General features: G+C 41.1%; 1 protein-coding gene across 8 annotated transcripts in view; it reads left to right on the top strand.

The window, feature by feature from the left end:
- The first annotated feature begins 204 nt into the window (after positions 1-204).
- Positions 205-21,423, top strand: part of mark1 (MAP/microtubule affinity-regulating kinase 1) — a 179,278-nt gene continuing 158,059 nt past the window's right edge. For 6 of the 8 annotated variants that reach the window (XM_078229758.1, XM_078229755.1, XM_078229754.1 and 3 more), the window contains exons 1-3: positions 257-708; positions 1,933-2,136; positions 2,941-2,994. In XM_078229758.1, the coding sequence (XP_078085884.1) occupies positions 658-708; positions 1,933-2,136; positions 2,941-2,994 (309 nt within the window). In that variant the 5' untranslated portion in view covers positions 257-657. Of the gene's footprint in view, positions 709-1,932; positions 2,137-2,940; positions 2,995-21,423 lie in introns of all 8 variants that reach the window. The other 2 variants (XM_078229756.1, XM_078229759.1) reach the window with 2 other exon arrangements.

The following is a 21,423-nucleotide window of genomic DNA, read 5'->3' as shown; positions in this document are numbered from 1 at the left end:
TGAAAATAATCGACGACAAAAGTATACTATTCACCGGGGGGGATCTAATATGCAAAAGATCATGTCAATGTCATTGGGTTGAAATATTGATTTGTGTTGCAGGATGGTAGACTAGATACTTATTGGACCCCTTTTGGTAAAAGTCCAGGGGAAGAGAGAGTGTGTGTGCTGTGTAAGTACTTAGTGCTGGGGCTGGCTGCCGCTGGGATCGCTGTCTGTACACTGGCTCTCAGGATGTCTGTACGCTCACAAACTCCCTCTCAGCCCCTGTCTGCTTGTGGTGACAAGTATACCTGAGCTCCGGTTGTTTTGCTTCCCCCCTCCCCTCTCCAGCTCCTTCTCTTCCTTCCCTTTCCCCTCCTCCCCCTTTTTTTTTCTTCCCTCTTTCTTTTCTCTCTCTTTCTGTCTCTCCTCCTCTTTCAATTCATACAGATTTCTTCATCCCCTCCCCTCCCTTCCCTCACTAACCAATAGATGCCCGGTCAGTAATGGAGAATTTCCTATCCAACATGTAGGCGAGCGTTCCCTTCTCCGGCAGAGACCTCTTTTATTTGAGGGGAGGGGGAGAAAGAGAGAAAGGCAAAACGAAAGAGAGAGAGAGAGGGAGAAATAAAAGAAAAAGGAAGGATTCGGCCTAAAGCAGAGTGTGAAGCCAAAATGTCGACCAGAACGCCATTGCCCACAGTGAATGAGCGCGACACCGAAAATGTGAGTGAGACAATGTTTCATTTTTATTCTTGTTACTTTGATGTGAAGGTTCCAGTCGAGGGCCGGGCGGGGGGGATTTGGAGAGACTTGCTGAGAGGATGTGTGTGTTTCTTGCTGAGGAAAGGGATGTTCTGGTGGCTGGCTGCTCCGGGAGATGGTTCCAGCATAATATTTAAAAAATAAAGAGAGAGATCCCTTGGAGAGGAGCAGAGGCACTGACTCGCCTGCTTCATCGATCTCACAGGCCTCTCTCTCTCTCCATATCATGTACAAGGGCTTTTTCTCCCCCTGAGGAAAAGGCTACTTCCTTTAGACTGAATTTAAAAATCCTGCCTTCCATTTGCTTGATTTTTGCACCCCTCATCTCCCTCCCCCCCTTCAGCCTGCAAATATCCATTTAAGGCTGGCTGCCTTTGACTGGAGGGAGCAGCTCAATGACAGGGAGCGGTTTACTGGACCACAAAAGAGCCCCGTCCCTATTTAGTTTCGCTCAATGCAGACTTCCCAACTGGCGCAGTGTTTTTCCAGTTTGATCTGTTACTGTGGGAGATTTTTTTTCTCTCTCTCCCTGTCCCTTTTTTTTGCCTTTTGAGTTGTCAAGCATACAACAACACCATCTGCCTTATTATCAATGTATCTTTCACAATCCTATCATCCCCCCTCCCCCCTTATGTATTTTGGAGGATGAAAATGCAAGGACTGTGAAGGCTGACGATTCAATGGGAGGAGGGTTAAGGGTCAACCACACTATCCAGGAGCCTACTTCAAAACCAAAATATTACCAGTGCGAATTTTGTGTTTTTTTCCCTCCCACTGATTATTTAGTTGCATTGTATATTCTACGCCCCTCCAACATTGGGCCTTTTTAAATGTTTTTAGTCTCACTATGCCTGTTTTATTCATTTGCCTACACTACAATGATTTTATTTTTAGTTTTGGACCTGTTAATTTGAGAGAGAGCCTGGTTTTTATATAAATATATATATAAAGTTTTCAGTAAGGGAGCTTTGTTGTGAGTAATCGATAATGTTGAAGTCATCCAAGTACAGTGACAGATTTAGCATGCATTATATGCAGTACTGGCCAAGGATTCTTGTGGAAAGTGTTCAAAGCAATGAATGTTGTAAATCTAAATTGTTACATGCAATTAAAATGTATAGAGTACTATGCAAATACTTGTGCTGTGCGATAATTAATGTAGTTTGTACCTGGCTACTTTTGCAGCACACATCTCTTGATGGATATGGTGACTCACAAATCCAGCCTTCCAAATCAAGTAGTAGACAAAACCTACCACGATGCAGAAATTCAGTGGCATCTACAACTGAAGAGCAACCCCACATTGGGAATTATAGGCTGCTAAAGACTATAGGCAAGGGAAACTTTGCAAAAGTAAAATTGGCACGACATGTTCTGACTGGAAGAGAAGTGAGTTTAATTTTGGTTGCTTCGTGTTATCAGCGTTTTATTTCAGTTTTTGCTGTATTTGTACTGTTTTTGAATTGGAGCCATTTCCTCATTTTGTGTTTAAATATTTTTTTAATGTTCTTTTTTTTTCTAATTCCATTTGCACGCGGCCTGTTGTTTCCATGTACCTTCCATTAGCCTGGGAAGGCTGACCCAGTCATGGTTGATTCCCTCATTCTGATTAGGAATGTCTGGCAAAGCAAAACAGGCATATAGACTAGTTATGATATGCAAGATAATGTTTCAAGGGTTCTGCGTCTTATCTCTGGTATGTCTCTAAACACTTGGTGGATGTCGCAGAGGTTTTGGTGTGCTCCCCGGATGCCATCTGAACCAGTATTTGTATGCTGTTATCATATACTTAACTGGATGCTACAAAATTGTAAACTCTAGATTCTCTGTATTATATCTTGTTTATTTATTTTAAATGTTAAATTTTGTCAATATCAATTGCTGAAGCGTTTTGATTACTGCTAAGATTTTAGTGTTTTTTTCCCTGTTGAAAATTTGCATTTGATACCCTAAAGAGAAATGATTGGTTTTCTTAACTCTATCTAAGTACATTTCAGGTCTCGCACCCAGACGAGCTCTAGTTATACAAAAAAATTGCTTTGTGAGTTATTGACAGAAAGCAGAATGAAACAGATTTGGGTGTCAGGCAGTCTCGAGGTTCATATCTATGAGCATCTGTTTGTAAAATTGTGCATTCTATCTAAAAAAAATTCAAGTATTGAATATCTTAAACAATCTCTTAATCATTTTCAGGTTGCTGTTAAAATAATCGACAAAACACAGCTGAATCCTACTAGTCTACAAAAGGTACAGTTTTATCTCCAATTGCAAACTCATTTTTTTTAGCTTTATCAATGGAGACAGAGAAAATATGAATGAATTTGTGTTGTATTTGCACAGCAATATTACTTTGAGTAACAAGGGAAAAGTGGTTTTGGGATTTCTGTGTGGACGGAATAAGTTTAGACCTAAAGCAATGTTACTGTGTAAACCTTGCATTGTAAGACAAGAGAGGTAGCTGGCTGTGTGCAGAAAATATTCTCGTTGGATTTTCAGCTCCACAATGTTGATTGTTTACAACAAGAGTGATAATAGCTGTTAAACTTTTGACTGAGAGTCGGTACTTTTACGGATAGTTTGTGAGGAAGAAGTTTATTTTATTACTCTGGCTGTTATATTCGTTCAGCAGAAAAAATGATTATCACAAATTATTAGTTGCAGTCACTATTATACAGAATTATTTCATAATCTATTCTATGGATTGTGAACAGTCATTGCCTCACAACAAAGAACAAGTTTATTTGCTGAGAAGGCATATTTTTAACAATATATTATGAAAACCAAACAGTAAATTAGTTGACCCAAACTGCAATGCTGTGTTTATTCTTAAATTGAAATATAAATCTGTTTGAAAATGATAGAAGCACTTTTCCTTGCCAGTAAGAGTTACTGTATATATGTTGTGTTTATATTGACTTTGAATTTGGTTGGGTAGTGGGATAGGAAATAATCCATAGAAGATGGACATTAGTGTTTTTAGTTAATATTAAAATATTGGCCACCCCTTGCTATGTCAAGCTTGAAGGGCAGAGTATCTTTGAAGATGTCTTTGGAAAATCTTTTTAGGAAAGGGGCAGAGCAATGTCTGAAATGATTCACCATTACATTATTAATAACTGATATATGTATAACTTGTTTGTAAATGACATACATTAAGACACTTTATTGAATATGATTATGTAGACTTAAATGAAACATTAGCAGAAATTTTCCATCCCCTCCCGCCAGCGGGATCTTCCATCCCATCGAGGTCAATGGACTTTTGAATAGTTTGCCGCATTCACCACAGGGGAACCCAAGGTGGTGGGGATTGAAAATCCCGGCCATAACTAATTTTAGCAGTAGGTCAACAACCCAACCTGTAATCAAATGTAGATGGAAAGAGCAATAAATGATTCATCGCTCATTTCATTTTTTTTTTCATCAGTTTGAAGAAAGTTGATTTCAAGATATCACAGTTGCCATGAGGGCAAACGCTTTCCTATTTTAACTTTTCATAGTCCAAAAGACTGGGAGGAGGTTCTTGTGGAGCATAAGCACGGGCATAGACAAGTTGAACTAATTGGCCTATTTCTGTGCTATATATTTGATGTGAAACTATTATGAACATACGGACAAGGAACAGAACAGGCCATTCAGCCCCCTGAGCCTGCTGCACCATTTAATAAGATCGTGGCTGATCTGATAGCAACCCCAAATCTGCATCCCACCTACTCCCGCTAACTTACTACTGCTTTGCTTACCCACAATCTATCCACTTCTGCCTTAAAATGTTCAAGACTCTGTTTTCATTGCCTTTTCAGGCTCCCAAAACTTGAAAAAGAACATTTCTCCTCATTTCCGTTTTAAGTAGGTGACCCCTAATTTTTAAACAGTGATCCCAAATTCTGGATTCTTGCAGAAGAGGAAAATCCTCTACCCATCCATCCTGTCAAGCCCCCTCAGGATTTGTTATGTTTCCACCAAGTCACCTCTTACCGTACTAAATTCCATTGGATATAAGCCTAGCCTTTCCTCAAAGGACAACTGCCCATTCCAGGTATAAGTCTGGTAAACCTTCTCTGTACTGCTTCCAACACATTTACATTCTTCCTTTAAATAAGGTGGCTAATATGTACGCAGTACTCCCAGATGTGGTCTCACCAACACTCTGTATAACTGAAGCATAACCTTTCTACTTTTATATTCAATTCCCCTTGCAATAAGTGATGATGTTCTATTAGCTTTCCTAATTATTTGCTGTACCTGCATACCAGGTGCAATTCATGCACCAAGCCAGCAACATTCCTCTGCATCTCAGAGCTCTGCAATCTCTTGCTTATCTTTAATTCTTCTTGTCAAAATGGATAATTTCACATTTTCTATATTGTACTCCAGTTGCCAGATATTTGCCCATTCAATAAACCTATCTATATCTTTGTCCTTTTCATAGCTTACTTTCCTAGCTTTCTTAGTGTCATCAGCAAATTTAGTAACCATTTATATAAATTGTTAACAGTTGAGGCTGCAGCTCTGATCCCTGTGGCACAAACTCGCTGTGTATTGCCAACCTGAAAAATACCTACTCTCTGCTTTATGTTTACTCTTCACTTCCTGTTAGTTAGCCAATCTTCTATCCATGCCAGTATGTTACCCCCTGTACATGAGCTTTTATTTTCTGCAATAACCTTTAATGTGGCACTTTATCAAGTGCCTTCTGGAAAATGAAGGACCACACATCCACTGATTCTCCTTTATCCGTGACACACGTTATTTTCTCAAAGAATCCAATAAGTTGGTTAAACATGATTTCCCTTTTACATAACCATGTTGAATCTGCCTTCATTACCTTAAAATTAGCCAAGTGTCCTGCTATAACTTATTTAATAATAGCTTCTAACATTTTACCTATGACCGTTGTTAAGCTAACTGGCCTGTAGTGTTCTGCTTTCTGCCTCCCTCCCTTTTTGAATAATGGAGTTAAATTAGATATCGTCCATTCTTGATCACTTTACTTTTGTGTGTTGGTCCAAGGTTACTTGAAACAATCACATCATGTTTCAAGAAGTTCTGAAGAAACTGAGATTGTATTACAACCAACAAATCACCCCATTTTGTATCATACATATTCTGCGCAGTTTTCTTACTGCTGGTTATGGTCTGTGAAATCCGCCATTGTGGTCTTGCAAAGCCATCTTATGTTGCTTGACAGGAAGGGGAAAGAGGAGCCAAAATACTCAGCCACATCATGCAGGTGAAGCTTGAGTGTCTTAAAATATCTTAGCTAAAAGATTCAATTTACTATCTTGAACCACATCAGTTACTTTGTGTGCAAGTGGTACTATGTGTATGGATAAGAGTGTGTGAGAAAATTAATTCCAAAGATGTGCAAGTTCATCATAGAAATCATAGAAACCCTACAGTGCAGAAGGAGGCCATTCGGCCCATCGAGTCTGCACCGACCACAATCCCACCCAGGCCCTACCCCCACATATTAACCCGCTAATCCCGCTAACCTACGCATCTATGGACTCTAAGGGGCAATTTTTAACCTGGCCAATCAACCTAACCCACACATCTTTGGACTGTTAGGTGGATTGGCCAGTCTAAATTGTCCATTAGTATCCTATGATGTGCAGGTTAGGTGGATTGGTCATGACCAAGGTGTGGGGTTACAGGGATAAGGCAGGGGAGTGGGCGTAGGTAGAGTGCTCTTTTGGTGCGTGGTGCAGACTCGATGGGCCGAATAGCCTCATTCTGCACCGTAGGAATTCTATGATTTCTATGACGTGGGGAAATCTAAATTTCCTTTTGAATCTTTTTGTGTCAGTATTTTTAATTGCAGCATACATTTTCCCTACAAGTAGCATTTTACACTTTATTGCTATTTTATGCCTTCCTTTTTTGTCTAATGTTGAATTTTTAAAATACGTTTCAGTGATTCATAATGAATTTTATGGTTTGAGATTTTACAAGATAACTTGCAATAAACTATAGATCTCCGGTTGTTGTAAAATGTGAGCAGTTTGCAGTTGCTGGGGGGAATTCTCCTGTTGTGCCCGCCACTGGGATTGTAGCGTGTGGGGGATGGACCACACAGAGGTCCATTGACCTCGGGTGGGATTCTCCGGTTTTGGGGCGAGGGCAGCTGGAGGATCCCAGCTCTTTCTCGCCCTATGAGTATGACCTATCATTTCACAGACCAATGAAAGTATAATTCATTCATGTTTGAATTATTATTGGTTCTCTTACAGAGGAATGATTGATTATGTAACAGCTGTCAGCAATATATGGGATATTTCACAACTGCTGGGAGACAAATACTTATAAAACCGACCATTTTATTTGGCTTGAGGTCAAAGCATTTTTGTTTGTTTAAAAAGAGAAACACTGCTAATGTTAGTGAAAGTTGCTCAAACTGCATAAGTGAGGGATATGGAAAATTGAAATGCACACATTAGGTTAAAGTAGCCTGTATCAGTTATAATTGTTCCTTCAGATCCGCATTAAACTCAAAAGAATTTTTGTATAAGATGAGGAAAGATCTTACTTGGGGTGGAGCAGAAGGAAATGAGGCTGGTTTATGGACAGAGCTATCAGGATTATAATATGGTGGTTAGAGACTGCTGTGAAATGCTATATATTTCTAGCCTAGTTTCTAATGAGGGTTTTGTCTTGTACAATGACTCATTGCCTTATATTATTGATGCTGTGGCCCAAAAGGAAATGTACAATCTGGATGGTTTTTCCCCAGTGTGTGGCATCCAGTTGGGGAGTCGGTTAGCTCAGTTGGCTGGATGGCTGGTCCGTGATGTAGAGTGACGCCAGTTCAGATTCAATTCTGACAGTTCAGTGACAGTTCAGATTCAATTCCCATACTGGTTGAGGATACTCATGAAGGCTTGCCTACTCAAACATGCGTCTCGTCTGTGGTGAGCCTCATCTTAAAATCACCAGTTAGTTCTTCCCCCTTCAAAGGGGAGAGCAGCCTATGGTTATTTGGGACTTTGGTGACTTTACCTTTTACCTTAGCATCAAAAACTGCATTCATCGGCAGCAATATGATTTGAATGTCTCTCCTCCTCTTGCCAAATTCCACCTATAAGTTTAGTGTTAAAATGGCAATAGATTGTTCAGGACTAAATAGATGACCCACTCTCCTACCAAAAATATACGCTAACTTGGTTTGCATAAAAGAGGATGTTTTAAAGAAAACATTTAGCTAATGAATACCTCAAGAATTGTGTTCTTCAGCTATGAAGGTAATGCTTGATGTTTTATTGCTGCTTCTATGCCCTTCTTTCTTCTCTAATGTTAAATTATTAAAAAGATTTCTCAACGATTGAATTTTGTGGTTGTAGATTTTTAAGGCCTGATTCAAATTTGGAGAAGATTATTGCAAATACATCAGTGGCATGGCGTTTTTAAAAGCCAAAAGCACAGGCTGAATGTTGAAGATTAAAAAAAAGCCCTTCCTTTTTGCTGGCGTGTTGGTGGCAAATTTAGCCCTTAGCTCATGACTTTTATATGATTGTGTGATTTTATACCGTATATAGTGGGCAATATTTTTAAGTATTATAACACCGATCCAGTTTAACCGCACAAGTACATTTTTGACAAAGCAAGTGCAGGCAAACAAGTAGCACCATGTTTATTCAAATACTCTTCAGTACTTTTAGTTAAATAGAAAGATTGACAGATGGCAGGAACTTTTGTTTTACACCGCCTCAGAGATAACCATTACTTTATTTCTTGCGTACTTAAAAATAGCTTTTTTTAAAACCTGAAAATAAATTACTTGATTTTACTAATTGGGCAGTGTTTGTGGTTAAAAGTATGGAGAAAAATGGAATAAACCTTTTTTAGATATCCCCCCCCCCCCCTTGCCCCCATTAGTTATTCAAACTTGCTTATCTCTTTTAGCTTTACTTATAGTTAATGGAGTTAGTTATGCTTACGAAGGACAATTTTTGATTAGCTTCTAACTTGAATTGTCACCTTAAGATTCAGTAATCCAAATGATGGAGTAACTTGAAAAGATCATGAGACCAATCACAGTTTAATTGCCATTTGATGAGGGAAGTTTTCAGATTGCCAGGTGCTTGTATATTTGCAGCCCAGATTAGGCGAGAGAAGCATGTTTCAGTTGTAATTGTCTTCTAACATTTTCATTTGAGGCAACTTGCAGATGAATTGATGTCTGGGCAGTTTTCTGCTCAAGGGTTTTGTGTATAATTCTCAAATGTAGAAGTCCAATTTTAAAGTGGGCAAAGTGATGACAGTAATGAAAATGTACCTTTGTACAAAACTTATCTCACCTAAGCAAATTTAATTTGACTGCTTTGGAGTATTCATAGAACAGACTCATAGAATCCCTACAGTGCAGAAGGAGGCCATTCGGCCCATCGAGCCTGCACCAACAACAATCCCACCCAATCCCAATCAACGTAATCCCATGTATTTATCTGGCTAATCCTCCGGACACTGGTCAATTTAACATGGCCAATTCACCTAACCTGCACATTTTTGGACTGTGGGAGGAAACAGGAGCACCCAAAGGAAACCCACACAGACATGGGGAGAATGTGCAGACTCCACTCAGACAGTCACTTGAGGCCGGAATTAAACCCGGGTCCCTGGCACTGTAGGGCAGCAGTACTAACCACTGTCACCGTCCCTTCCCCAAAAATCTGCTGTGGTGGGATTCAAACCAGGATGCCCTAATCTTGCCATGGGTCTCTGGATTACGAGTCTAGTGATAGCAGAATATCTGTGCTTTGTTGCCAATTTTTTTTTTTCCTCTTCCATGCTGTGACCGCAATGTAAGTGGTTATTTTTTGTTTTTTGAAAAATTATTGTGTCCACTGCAAGCAATATTTCATTCCACAGCAGCAAGGAAAAGTATGAATTTTCCTGGTTATTTATTAAACTGGCAGAGTGGTTCTAGTCTCACAGGTAATATTGCTGTATGACTATCCATATTTAGGTTGTCTTAGGCAGTCGGTCAGTCATAATAGCAAACACTTTACAATGTGATGCTTCCACTAGTCAGTGCTTTAAAGACATAAAGAAAACATTTTTAATGAGATTTTGTGATGAATTAATGAATCATGTTTTACATTTTTGGAGGATTTGGGAATATTTGTAAGCACTCAATCATACAGTAGCAAGACCTTTCCACCAACACCAGCCTAACCAGCCTCTCCTCTTAGCTGAAAGGCTCCAGCCCAGGCAGCATCCTGGTGAATCTCTTCTGCATCTTTTCTAGTGCAATCACATCATTCCTATGGTGTGGTGACCAGAACTGCACACAGTACTCTAGCAGTGGTGTAACAAGTAGTTTCTATAGCTCCATCATAACCTCCCTGCTCTTATATCTATACCTTGGCTAACATAGGCACGTAACCCATGTGCTTTTTTATCTACCTGCTACCTTCCGGGACCAAGGGTATACACCCCAAGGTCCCGGTGACAAGTGGTGTCCCGCAGGGTTCAGTGTTGGGGCCACAGCTGTTCTCTTTATATATTAACGGTCTAGATGACGGGACTGGGAGCATTCTGGCCAAGTTTGCCGATGATACAAAGATAGGTGGAGGTGGGGAGGCTGCAGAAAGATTTAGACAGTTTAGGAGAGTGGTCCAAGAAGTGGCTGATGAAATTCAACGTGGGCAAGTGCGAGGTCGTACACTTTGGAAAAAAGAATAGAGGCATGGACTATTTTCTAAACGGTGACAAAATTCATAATGCTAAAGTGCAAAGGGACTTGGGAGTCCTAGTCCAGGATTCTCTAAAGGTAAACTTGCAGGTTGAGTCCGTAATTAAGAAAGCAAATGTAATGTTGTCATTTATCTCAAGAGGCTTGGAATACAAAAGCAAGGATGTACTTCTGAGGCTTTATAAAGCACTGGTTAGGCCCCATTTGGAGTACTGTGAGCAATTTTGGGCCCCACACCTCAGGAAGGACATACTGGCACTGGAGCGGGTCCAGCGGAGATTCACACGGATGATCCCAGGAATGGTAGGCCTGACATACGATGAACGTCTGAGGATCGTGGGATTATATTCATTGAAGTTTAGGAGGTTGAGGGGAGATCTGATAGAAACTTACAAGATAATGAACGGCTTAGATAGGATGGACGTAGGGAAGTTGTTTCCATTAACAGGGGAGACTAGGACGCGGGGGCACAGCCTTAGAATAAAAGGGAGTCACTTTAGAACAGAGATGAGGAGAAATTTCTTCAGCCAGAGAGTGGTGGGTCTGTGGAATTCATTGCCACAGAGGGCTGTGGAGGCCGAGACGTTGAGCGTCTTCAAGACAGAAATTGATAAATTCTTGATTTCTCGAGGAATTAAGGGCTATGGGGAGAGAGCGGGTAAATGGAGTTGAAATCAACCATGATTGAATGGTGGAGTGGACTCGATGGGCCGAATGGCCTTACTTCCGCTCCTATGTCTTATGGTCTTATGGTCCCTCTGGCCCACTACTATTTTCTATTTCTTGTAACCCAATCTGTTGTCTTCATATGATCTCTCACAGCAGTCATCTCAGCTGACTGTTTCTTTGTGTGAGGAGTTTGCTTTTTGCATTTCATGATGTTTATATTTTTTGTGGATTGCATATGATGTCCTGTTATTGTTTCATCTCCTATTCTTATGGTTAACTGCTGAAGAGGTATAAACTGAAACAGATTAATGCAGCATCTGAATAAATCTTTAGTGGTCCATTTAATTGTACAATGTATACAATGTTACGCCTCTAAATTGATGGGATTATGTGCTGTTTCCCGAAGACTTTTTTGACTTGACTGTGTTATATGGTAAACTTGTTAGCAATCTGTGCCACTAACAAAGTCAAAATTGTAGTTTTTCTTATTTTTGCCCCCTTTTTTAAGTTACCACCTGTAAGCCTTTCATCTGCCTAAGCAGAAGAGAATGGCTAGATCCGCTTAGTAACCTGCAGCGTAACTCTGTGCTGCAGTTTACTCTCCGAGGCACATTACTTCAATTTCTCATTCCATGTCTATTGGTCAACTTGTTGCGAAATCCACCATCTATTCATTTCACCTGCAGCTCCCTTTACCTCTGTATGAGGTTACCAGATTTCAGGTTTGTAAGTTAAACGTGGACATTTGTCTGGCAAGTCTTTTTTTTTTTGCCTTAATTTCGCTTTTGTCTCCACACAATTTCTTAACTGAGGAGTTGAGCAGGCAGCTGACTTGCAGCTTTCTGTCAGTGCTGCTGTTGAATGTATTGTGAAGCACGTGGCAGCAGTCTGGGATGCTTTATTTGCTTTTCTTCCTTTTACCTTTTGCGCATCCCAGCTCCATGCAATGGTGTTTTCCATTTGCAGTACCCTCATATCAATTATTAGGAGGGCACCAAGTTAGTGAACTGCAATAGCCTTCACCTGTCAAGTCTGCTGAAATGCTATTGGAAGTAGTGTCCTTTCCACCGATCAGTGATCACCTGATCTGCTGCTCTCTTTTCTTCTAATTTGAATCTTTTGTCTGTTCTTATGCTTTGCGTGCATTTTTTTTTGTCAGACTTTTTCCATGTTTGTGTATTTTTTTTTGTAATGATGGGTTGGCAGAGTAAGAAGGCCTAATGATAATAGAGAAGCTGATTAGTTGTTGGGTTCAAATCCAGCCAAAAGGCATTTGGCAAAAATGAATGGTCGACAAATGGAAGCAGTAGGGGAGAGGGAGGCAGTGAAAAGAAAATTGCAGTGAACAAGACAGGAATAAAATGAAGTAAACATTGTGAAGGGCAGTAAGTGGATGTTCCTGTGGCTGCTGTCAGCAGTGATGTTCAATCCAATTGAATGGATTCTTAGAGCTTGCTAGATTTGAGTGACTGTAATCATCTAATTCGCTGTGATTTTGAAAGTTTCAGAAGACCCCCTGCATTTGATAATGCACCCTGAGTACTGATATGTTAAAATGAATGCAATAAGTCTTGTTCACAATTGTACATAGTAATATAACTAATAGATAATCATCCTTTTGTCCTTCCACAGAGTAATGTTTGGGTAATTCTTTGTTTTAATTCCCTTATGGATTAGCACTACCCTGTGTGGAAGTTCCAGGTTTGATTGCGAGTCTGTGCTCGGGTTAGTTCGGAAGGAGAAAAATCAGACTGAGTTATCCTCCTTGATTGGTAAACAGTGAATCTTGGTGGAAAATGAATGTCGCCTGAGGACAACATTCAAGGTTGATACAGTACTTCCCCAAGTTGCTCTTTGAGGCTCACGCATGAGGAGTGATCATTGCCTGGGCACTAGAGAGCGATTAACACTGCATCGTACTCGAGAATGAACCATGAATCAGCTGTTGCACCTGAGGAGGGGAGAAAAATGACCTGCAAAGACACTCATCCATGTTCCAAAACACAGCCACTTGCTGTTGGAATTGCCACGTTACGTCTCTGTCTCACTTGTGAGACCTGATGTGATAGATTTTCAGTTGGCTGTCAGTTCAGGATGATGAGCTGTGCAATTATCTTAAAAGATAGAATGGACAAATTGATGCTGTAACCACACACAGTATTGTTGCCCTTAAATAACCTCCTAATTGTGAATTGGAATATAAATCTATTGTTTTAGGAGGATTTAGATACTTAATTTTTTGCCACATCTCACAGCAGTTAGGCAGGTGTTTCCACTGAATACTGATAAGACTTGATTCTGCACTGCAATGACTTGATTTTGTATTTGCATTTGTATAGTGAGAACTTGATATTCAGTTTGATTGCCTGTAATAATTAAATTGGAATAGTAATTCGTGTTTGAAAGCTAAGCATGCTGACAGTCATGGGGGGGGGGGGGGGGGGACGACGACGACTCAATTTTAAAAATTAAAATAGGCTATTGAAGTTTCAACCATTTTAAACCTTTGTGCCTCCTAAATCTCGGTTCAGATCTCTTTGATTTGGAGGAAGATGTAGCTGGTGTGATCAGTAAGTTTGCAGCCGACACAAAGATTGCTGGAGTTGCGGATAGTGATGAACATTGTCAGAGAATACAGCAGGATATTGATAGGCTGGAACATTGGGCGGAGAAATGGCAGATGGAATTTAATCCAGATAAATGCGAAGTGATGCATTTCGGTAGATCTAATGTAAGGGGGAGCTATACAATAAATGGCAGAACCATCAGGAGTATAGACACACAGAGGGACCTAGGTGTACAAGTCCACAGATCCTTAAAGGTGGCAGCATAGGTGGAGAGGGTGGTCAAGAAGGCATATGTCATGCTTGCCTTTATTGGACGGGGCATAGAATATAAAAGTTGGCATATGATGTTGCAGCTGCATAGAATGTTGGTTAGGCCACATTTGGAATACTGCGTCCAGTTCTGGTCGCCACACTACCAGAAGGACGTGGAGGCTTTGGAGAGAGTACAGAAAAGGTTTACCAGGGTGTTGCCTGGTATGGAGGGTCTTAGCTATGAGGAGAAATTGGGTAAACTGGGTTGTTCTCCCTAGAAAGATGGAGGATGAGGGGCGACCTAATAGAGGTGTATAAAATTATGAAGGGCATAGATGGGGTGAACAGTGGGAAGCTTTTTCCCAGCTCGGAGGGGACGAACACAAGGGGTCATGGGTTCAAGGTGAGGGGGGGCAAGGTTCAACACAGATGTCAGGGGGACGTATTTTACACAGAGGGTGGTGGGGGCCTGGAATGCACTGCCAAGCAAGGTGATTGAGGCGGACACGCTGGGATCGTTTAAGACTTATCTAGATAGCCACATGAACAGACTGGGAATAGAGGGATAAAACGAATGGTCTAGTTGGGCACATGAGCGGCGCAGGCTTGGAGGGTCGAAGGGCCTGTTCCTGTGCTGTATTGTTCTTTGTAAATATTTATGTGATTCAAAGTCAGGGAGAAAATTAGGGACATTATTAATATTGTCCTTATGTTTCCAGTTTGGAGAGGCAATGGCCTAGTGGTATTCTCGCTAGGCTATTAATCCAGAAACTCAGCAGAATCTCGCCACGGCAGCTGGTGGAATTTGAATTCAATAAAAAAAATCTGGAATTAAGAATCTACTGATCACCATGAAACTATTGTCAATTGTCAGAAAAACCCATGTGGCTCACTAATGTCCTTTAGGGAAGGAAATCAGCTGTCCTTATCCGGTCTGGCCTACGTGTGACTCCAGAGCCACAGCAATGTGGTTGACTCTCAACTGTTCTCGGGCAACTAGGGATGGGCAATAAATGCTGGCCAGCCGGCGACGCCCATGTCCAATAAATAAATAAAAATTACGAATATAAGATATCTTTGTAAACACGTGCACCCCCCCCTCACCCACAACATCAAAATAAAACTATAAAATGCTCAGAAATAGCTCGTATTGTTATTCAGCAAATGACTTACAGTTGTACAATGGATAATAAAATTCACGTTGGTAGATGTTTTCTGTAAACAGATTATTTGGTGAATAGAAACATAGAAAAACTACAGCACAAAACAGGCCCTTCGGCCCCACAAGTTGTGCCGAACATATCCCTACCTTTTAGGCCTACCTATAACCCTCCATCCTATTAAGTCCCATGCACTCATCCAGGAGTCTGATCTTTTTAAGTAAAACAGAGCAGGCTTATTCACCTTAATGGTTTTGATTTCTAAAATGAACATTAAAAAAGCTGGCATGTTCGTTTGAATATAAAAGATTGCAAAAGGTATGTATTCAGGCTCATTCTCCTCTCTCTCACTTGACATTGCCATGATTGTTTGATTACAGTGAACTGCTGCAAGTTGCTATTGTGAGTTCTCCTTGTGCTCACTGTTGTGGTGGTCAAAATTTAAATTAACTTGAGAATCAGGAGTGTGGCTGTGAGGGCAGGGACACCTCACTGACTTGACCTCCACTGAACAGTCTCATACTCTGGGGGACCGGCAAAATGGGAATGCTTACTTATGCTATCATTAACGTAACACAAAAGAAGCAGGTGACGGCTGCATTGCTGCCTGGAAGAGCCGTGGATGAATGGTTCTCATTTTACGGGATGGATAACAATCCTTATCATTCCTGGAGGCCAATCTTGAGGAGTGAAAGCATTTCTAGAAGGCTTAAGACTGCCAGCAGTGTGGAGTTGAGCATGTACTAGATAGATTATTGGAGGATCAGCGCTGGATCACTGAAGCCAAGTGATTGATGAGAATCCTTCTTTGTCAGCGATGGCTCTAACATGCACATGTATGAGGCTTCTGTTCATGAATTCTTAAAGCAGAAAGTGGGATATGATCAAAAGATGGAAATATAGTATTTGGAACAATTCGCATTATTTGAGGTTCAAAAGTAGAGGTGTGAAATGGAATTCATTTTAAATTTGCATCTGTCAATCTCTGGGATTGGACAGGCAGGTTTAAAGTTTATTTATTAGTGTCACAAGTAGGCTTACATTAACACTGCAGTGAAGTTACTGTGAAATCCCCTAGCCGCCACACTCCGGCGCCTGTTCAAGTACACTGAGGGAGAATTTATAATGGACAATGCACCTAACCAGCACGTCTTTCAGAGGAAACTGGAGCACCCGGAGGAAACCCATGCAGGCACGGGGACAATGTGCAAACTCCACACAGACAGTTATCCAGGTCAGGAATCGAACCCGGGGCAGCAGTGCGAACCACTGTGCCACCCTGGAAGGTGAAAACATCAGTTCTGCTTCTATGTAGGTCGGCTATTTGTTCGCCAGTTGCTTTCTAAAAAAAAACCGATGACCTGATCAGTCAGGTTGCCAACTCTGGCTGCTCATATTCTGGGAGATGTTGGCAGAAGTGACAGCACAGGGTGAATGACTTTGAGGAAACTGGATCCATTTCTCAATGGGAGCTGCTTTCCTAAAGAATGAAGCCTTTGGAAAGAGAGGCAGGTAACTGCACAGTTTACTTGTGATTCACTAGTGGATTTCTCAGTGAAATTGGGACTCTTTTTGAAGTAAGGGTTTTGAAAAAATAAATGAAAAGCATTTGGCAGCTCATTACTGATGTGGGATTTTGCCTTATTTGGCTTTAATTGCTTGGTGATTCAGTGCCATTTTCTAAGCTGGAGGGTTCTGACACAGATTCCTGCCTGCCCTCCTGCCTGGGACCATTCGTGGCAACTCACGCTGGGACAGAGGATCCCATCCATGGAAGTGGATGGGGGGGGCTCCTTCTTGGCCGCTGCCCAAGAAGGGATGAGCTGGTGCTGCTGACACCTGGTATCATGGATCCGGCTTTCTTCATGCTCCTTGGCAACCTGCCAGTCAGTGAAGCTGGGATGGTGCTGCTGGTTCCCTCCCAGCGTCTCTACTCCTGTGTCAGGCAAGGAGCGAGCCAACTGCGCATGCTTCATCTGCGGTATATTGGCCCTTCACTCCGCTCCTGCCAAGGTGCTGATTTTTCCCCCACCCTTATGGTAAGCTCACCCCAGGATCAGCTGTTGATCAGCCCTCTGAACCTCCTACCGAGCAAATCAACAGCCAAAGATACCGCAGTCACCATTCCATTATTCGGAGTCACTTCTGCAACTACTCCCGCTGCAGCTGGTTCACCGTGCCTGCTGAGAGATTTGGGGATTTGATAGTGGGGCAGAGGGCTGTTTTGTCTGCACTAAAACATTTACTGGGTGTAGTCGGGCAGTGAAGAGGAACTCCATCTGACTGAAGGGCAAATTGGATGGGAGGAAGAAATGGTTATGAACTTTGACCACGATACACTGGTTTGCATCTTATGTCATCACATTGGGCAATCCACAATAGAACCATGAGTTTCTGTGAGCGAATTATTGTACACATTAATGTAATTGCTTAAAATAGCATTTTAGAATCTCCTGGATTACCTTCAATAGCCACTAGGCAATTGATACCAATTACAGAAGACAGCCGCTCGGTGAGGGTTGGCAATCAGGGAAGATCTGTTATTAGATGCCAACTTCAAGACAGGCCTCATTGTAGACTGGCTGAAGACAATCATGTTAAGTTCTGCATCCAAAATATTGCACGAGTTTCATGAAAACAATTGTGGTTTTGTTTTCGCGAGCTCTGTATTGTCTTTTGTATTTCATTTTAAATTTTTCAATGAGTTAACAAGTTATCAAGTTTAAGTGGAATTTTTAGTTCAAATTTTATTTTTAATTATGTTCATGATTTCATTGAAACAATTATGCGCTTTCTGTTGAAGCATAGCCTCGCCGGCCCAGTGGGCTTTCTGCTAGCCTCTGGCATTGCTACTTTTTTTTAAAGGAGGTTTTGTCTGAGGACCAGGTGGTGACTGCTGTCAGCTTTCCTCCTCTTATTTGCATTTCTTCACTTAACCCGATTTGATGCAATCCACTCAGACTCCCTGGCTGAGATTTCATAGAATCCCTACAGTGCAGAAAGAGGCCATTTTGGCCCATCGAGTCTGCACCGACCACAATCCAACCCAGGCCCTACCCCCTTATCCCTACATATTTACCCGCTAATCCCTCTAACCTACACATCACAGGACACTAAGGGGCAATTTTAGCATGGCCAATCAACCTAACCCGCACATCTTTGGACTGTGGGAGGAAACCGGAGCACCCAGAGGAAACCCATGCAGACGCGAGGAGAATGTGCAAACTCCACACAGCCAGACGTTTGGAGCTGGGCTCAGCACACAACGAGAAGGGCAGTGATGAAGCAGACTTGTTTTGCATTATGTTTCAGCATTTCCAATGTCATCAGGCAAAATGCAACACTTTGCTTTCTGGGTGCTTTTTTAGATGATTAAAGAATTCTTGAAGATCAAGCAGATTCCACGATAATTTTAAGACAAAACCAAATCAACAGGGAGTTTATGAACAAAGTATGTCCCATTATCCAGTTTTAAAAAGATTCACTTAAAATGACCTTTTAACAGTTCAAAAGCGAGCTATGTTTTTTGTCTCACGGCTGCTCCAGTGGCCTTGATGGGGAGGAGCCCTCTGCACCCAAAACAGCTTCGTTCGTTGCAGTGAGAGCAGTGACTCAGACTGGGCAGGCAACTGCTGCAAAGCTATATGACCTTGGGAAAAATATGCTACTTCAGTATGTTACATATGCAGCGAAGGGAAGAAGAGCAATTCTCTTCCTTCTGATTCTGAATGGTTGCAGCATTCTTATGTGTTGCCATTTTGGAAATAACGGTGAAGTAATTTTTTATTGTTTTCCTGCTCTGATTCTCCTTTCTCTGTACCTCTCTGGATTATAATTGTTCCTAAACCACTTAGCCAGCATCATGCTAGTAAGTTACTGTCAATGCCAGTTTTAGATAGCTGGTAGATGCATATGGAGATGTTTTCTTTCAGGCTGTTTGCGCCTTGCTCAACATCACCTCTGTACCAGCACACTGGTACAGGAAGAGGATGTCCCAATGAGTTCGACAATCTTTTTTTCTCTATTACTGGGGTCAAGTTCAAACCCAACTCTGAGAGTGATTGTAATGAATGGTTGATTTTGGGCAGTTCCAACAAGGTGGACATAGGCTCATGCCACATAAACAACCTCCTTTAGCTGGTTGCTGGTCTCACTCTGAGGCAGCTGATTGGGGAAATTGGAAAATGTCCTACTCCTGTACCGTGGGGTTGACTGAGGGATGTTTTTTTGTGCTGCGTAGAAGCTTTGTTCTATGTCTAACTGTGGGTACACCTAGCTAAGGAAAGATTGCTTACCAACAAGAGCCTCAAATAAATTGCCTTACATTCCCCAATATTTTATAAAACCTCACCTTGAAGAACTTGAATATGTCAGTTCCTTAAAGAAGCTCTGTGTAGGATTTAAATATACCAGCTTCTTAAATGCACTATGCTGTTAGTTATAGAAGAGATCTCTAAATTTACCAGTGGAGCCAAGCTGAATTCCTTTTTATTTGGCAGTGCACATTCACAGCAAAGACTCTGCTCCTAAATACTAGTTGTTAAACATGCCTGTAATAATGGGTTAGTTATTGTAATACACATTATTTGATGAGCATGCAATAAAACAATGGTGATTTAAGATAATAGGATACTTGTGTATAAAGCGTGAACTAGCTGAATTAGTTATACTTAAATCTTTCAATGTAAAATTATTAATGGTTGTAGGACAGGAGTTATGAGCAGACTGCTTTTTAAAAATCTTGCAATGGTTGAGATTACTCACGCTATTCTGAAAAGAGAATGTGTAGTTGAGGTTTCATACTGTTGCGTATTTTTTAAGTTCTAAAGGTTTTGCTGTGACTGCCACTCATCAATATCCTAATTTTTAGTTTTATTCCTGATGTTTTTTTTAAGTTTTCGTTTTCTTAAAACTCTTCTTATATTGCACTTAACCAAAAAGTAAATAACTATTTCACCATTTTTGATAGCTGTGTATTAATGAAGGAAAGTCAGCTCAGATTTGTTAAAACAAAGTTGCTTAATTGATTTGATTTTTTTGATGAGGTAACAGAGGGTTGATGAGCGTAATACAGTTAGTATAGCAGACATGAACTTCCAAAAGGCATTTGATTAAGTGCTACATCGAGACTTGCCAGTAATGCTGAAGACCATAGAATAATAAAAGGGCATTGACTGAAAGGCATTGACTGAAAGAAGAGAGTAGTGGTGAACGGTTGTTTCTTTGGGCTGGAAGAAGATATGGAGCAGCATGGACAGGGCATTGACTGAAAGAAGAGAATAGTGGTGAACAGTTGTTTCTTTGGGCTGGAAGAAGATATGGAGTGGGGTTCCTTATGTTTGGCGCTAGGAATGCTGCTTTTCTTGATCTACACTTAATGATCTAGACTTAAATGTGTGAGGCACAAAATTTTGCAGATGGCAAAAAAATTGAAAGTATTGTGAGCTGTGGGGGAATTCAAGAGGTCATAGAATGATGGATTGGGCAGACATGTGGCAGATTAAATTTAATGCTGAGAAGTGTGAAGCTCTGCATTTTGGATGGAAAGATGAGGAGGGGCAATGTAAAATAAAGAGGATGCAAGAACCATAGAATCCCTACAATGCAAAAAGAGGCCCTTCGGCCCATTGAGTCTGCACTGACTCTTCGAAAGAACATCCCACCCAAGCCGTCCCCTCCGACGTATCCCCATAACTCCGTGCACTTACCATGGCTAATCCACCTAAACGACACATCTTTGGACACAAAGGGACAATTTAGCATGGCCAATCCACCAACAGAGAGACCCGGGGTATATGTACAAACATATAGGTTGAGAAAGTGTTTTTAAAAAACAAGTAGCGCCCTGGGCTTGTTAAATCCAATGCAGAGAGTACAAAAGCAACAAAATTATGATGAACCTTTTATAAAACACTAGTTCAGCCCAAATTGAAACATTGGGCATGCTTTAGGGTGGATGTGAAGAATTTAGAAATGGTGCAAAATAAATTCTAGGGATGATAGACTGCAGTTAAGTGGATAGATTGGAGAAGCTGAGGTATTCCTTACAAAAGAAAATTGTGAGAAACGATTTGATAGAGGTACTTGACATCGTGACAGAGTAAGTAGAGAGAAACTGTTCCTGTTGGCAGAATGGTCAAAAACCAGAGGACAGCATTGGCAATAGAAACAAGGCAAGATGTGCAAGATCTCCTAACACAGCGAGTTTTTAACATTGGGATGCACTGACGTGTGTGTGCGTGCGTGCGTGCGGCGCGCGCTGGAGGCAGATCCAATTGTGGCTTTCAAAAGCGAATTGGACAATTATTTGAAGAGCAATGATTTGCAGTGCTGC

This window comes from Mustelus asterias, chromosome 15 (assembly GCF_964213995.1).
Source record: "Mustelus asterias chromosome 15, sMusAst1.hap1.1, whole genome shotgun sequence".
In the NCBI taxonomy this organism is placed as follows: domain Eukaryota; kingdom Metazoa; phylum Chordata; class Chondrichthyes; order Carcharhiniformes; family Triakidae; genus Mustelus; species Mustelus asterias.
The sequence above is the reverse complement of the archived record's forward strand: the minus strand, read 5'-3'. Positions and strand labels throughout refer to the sequence as shown.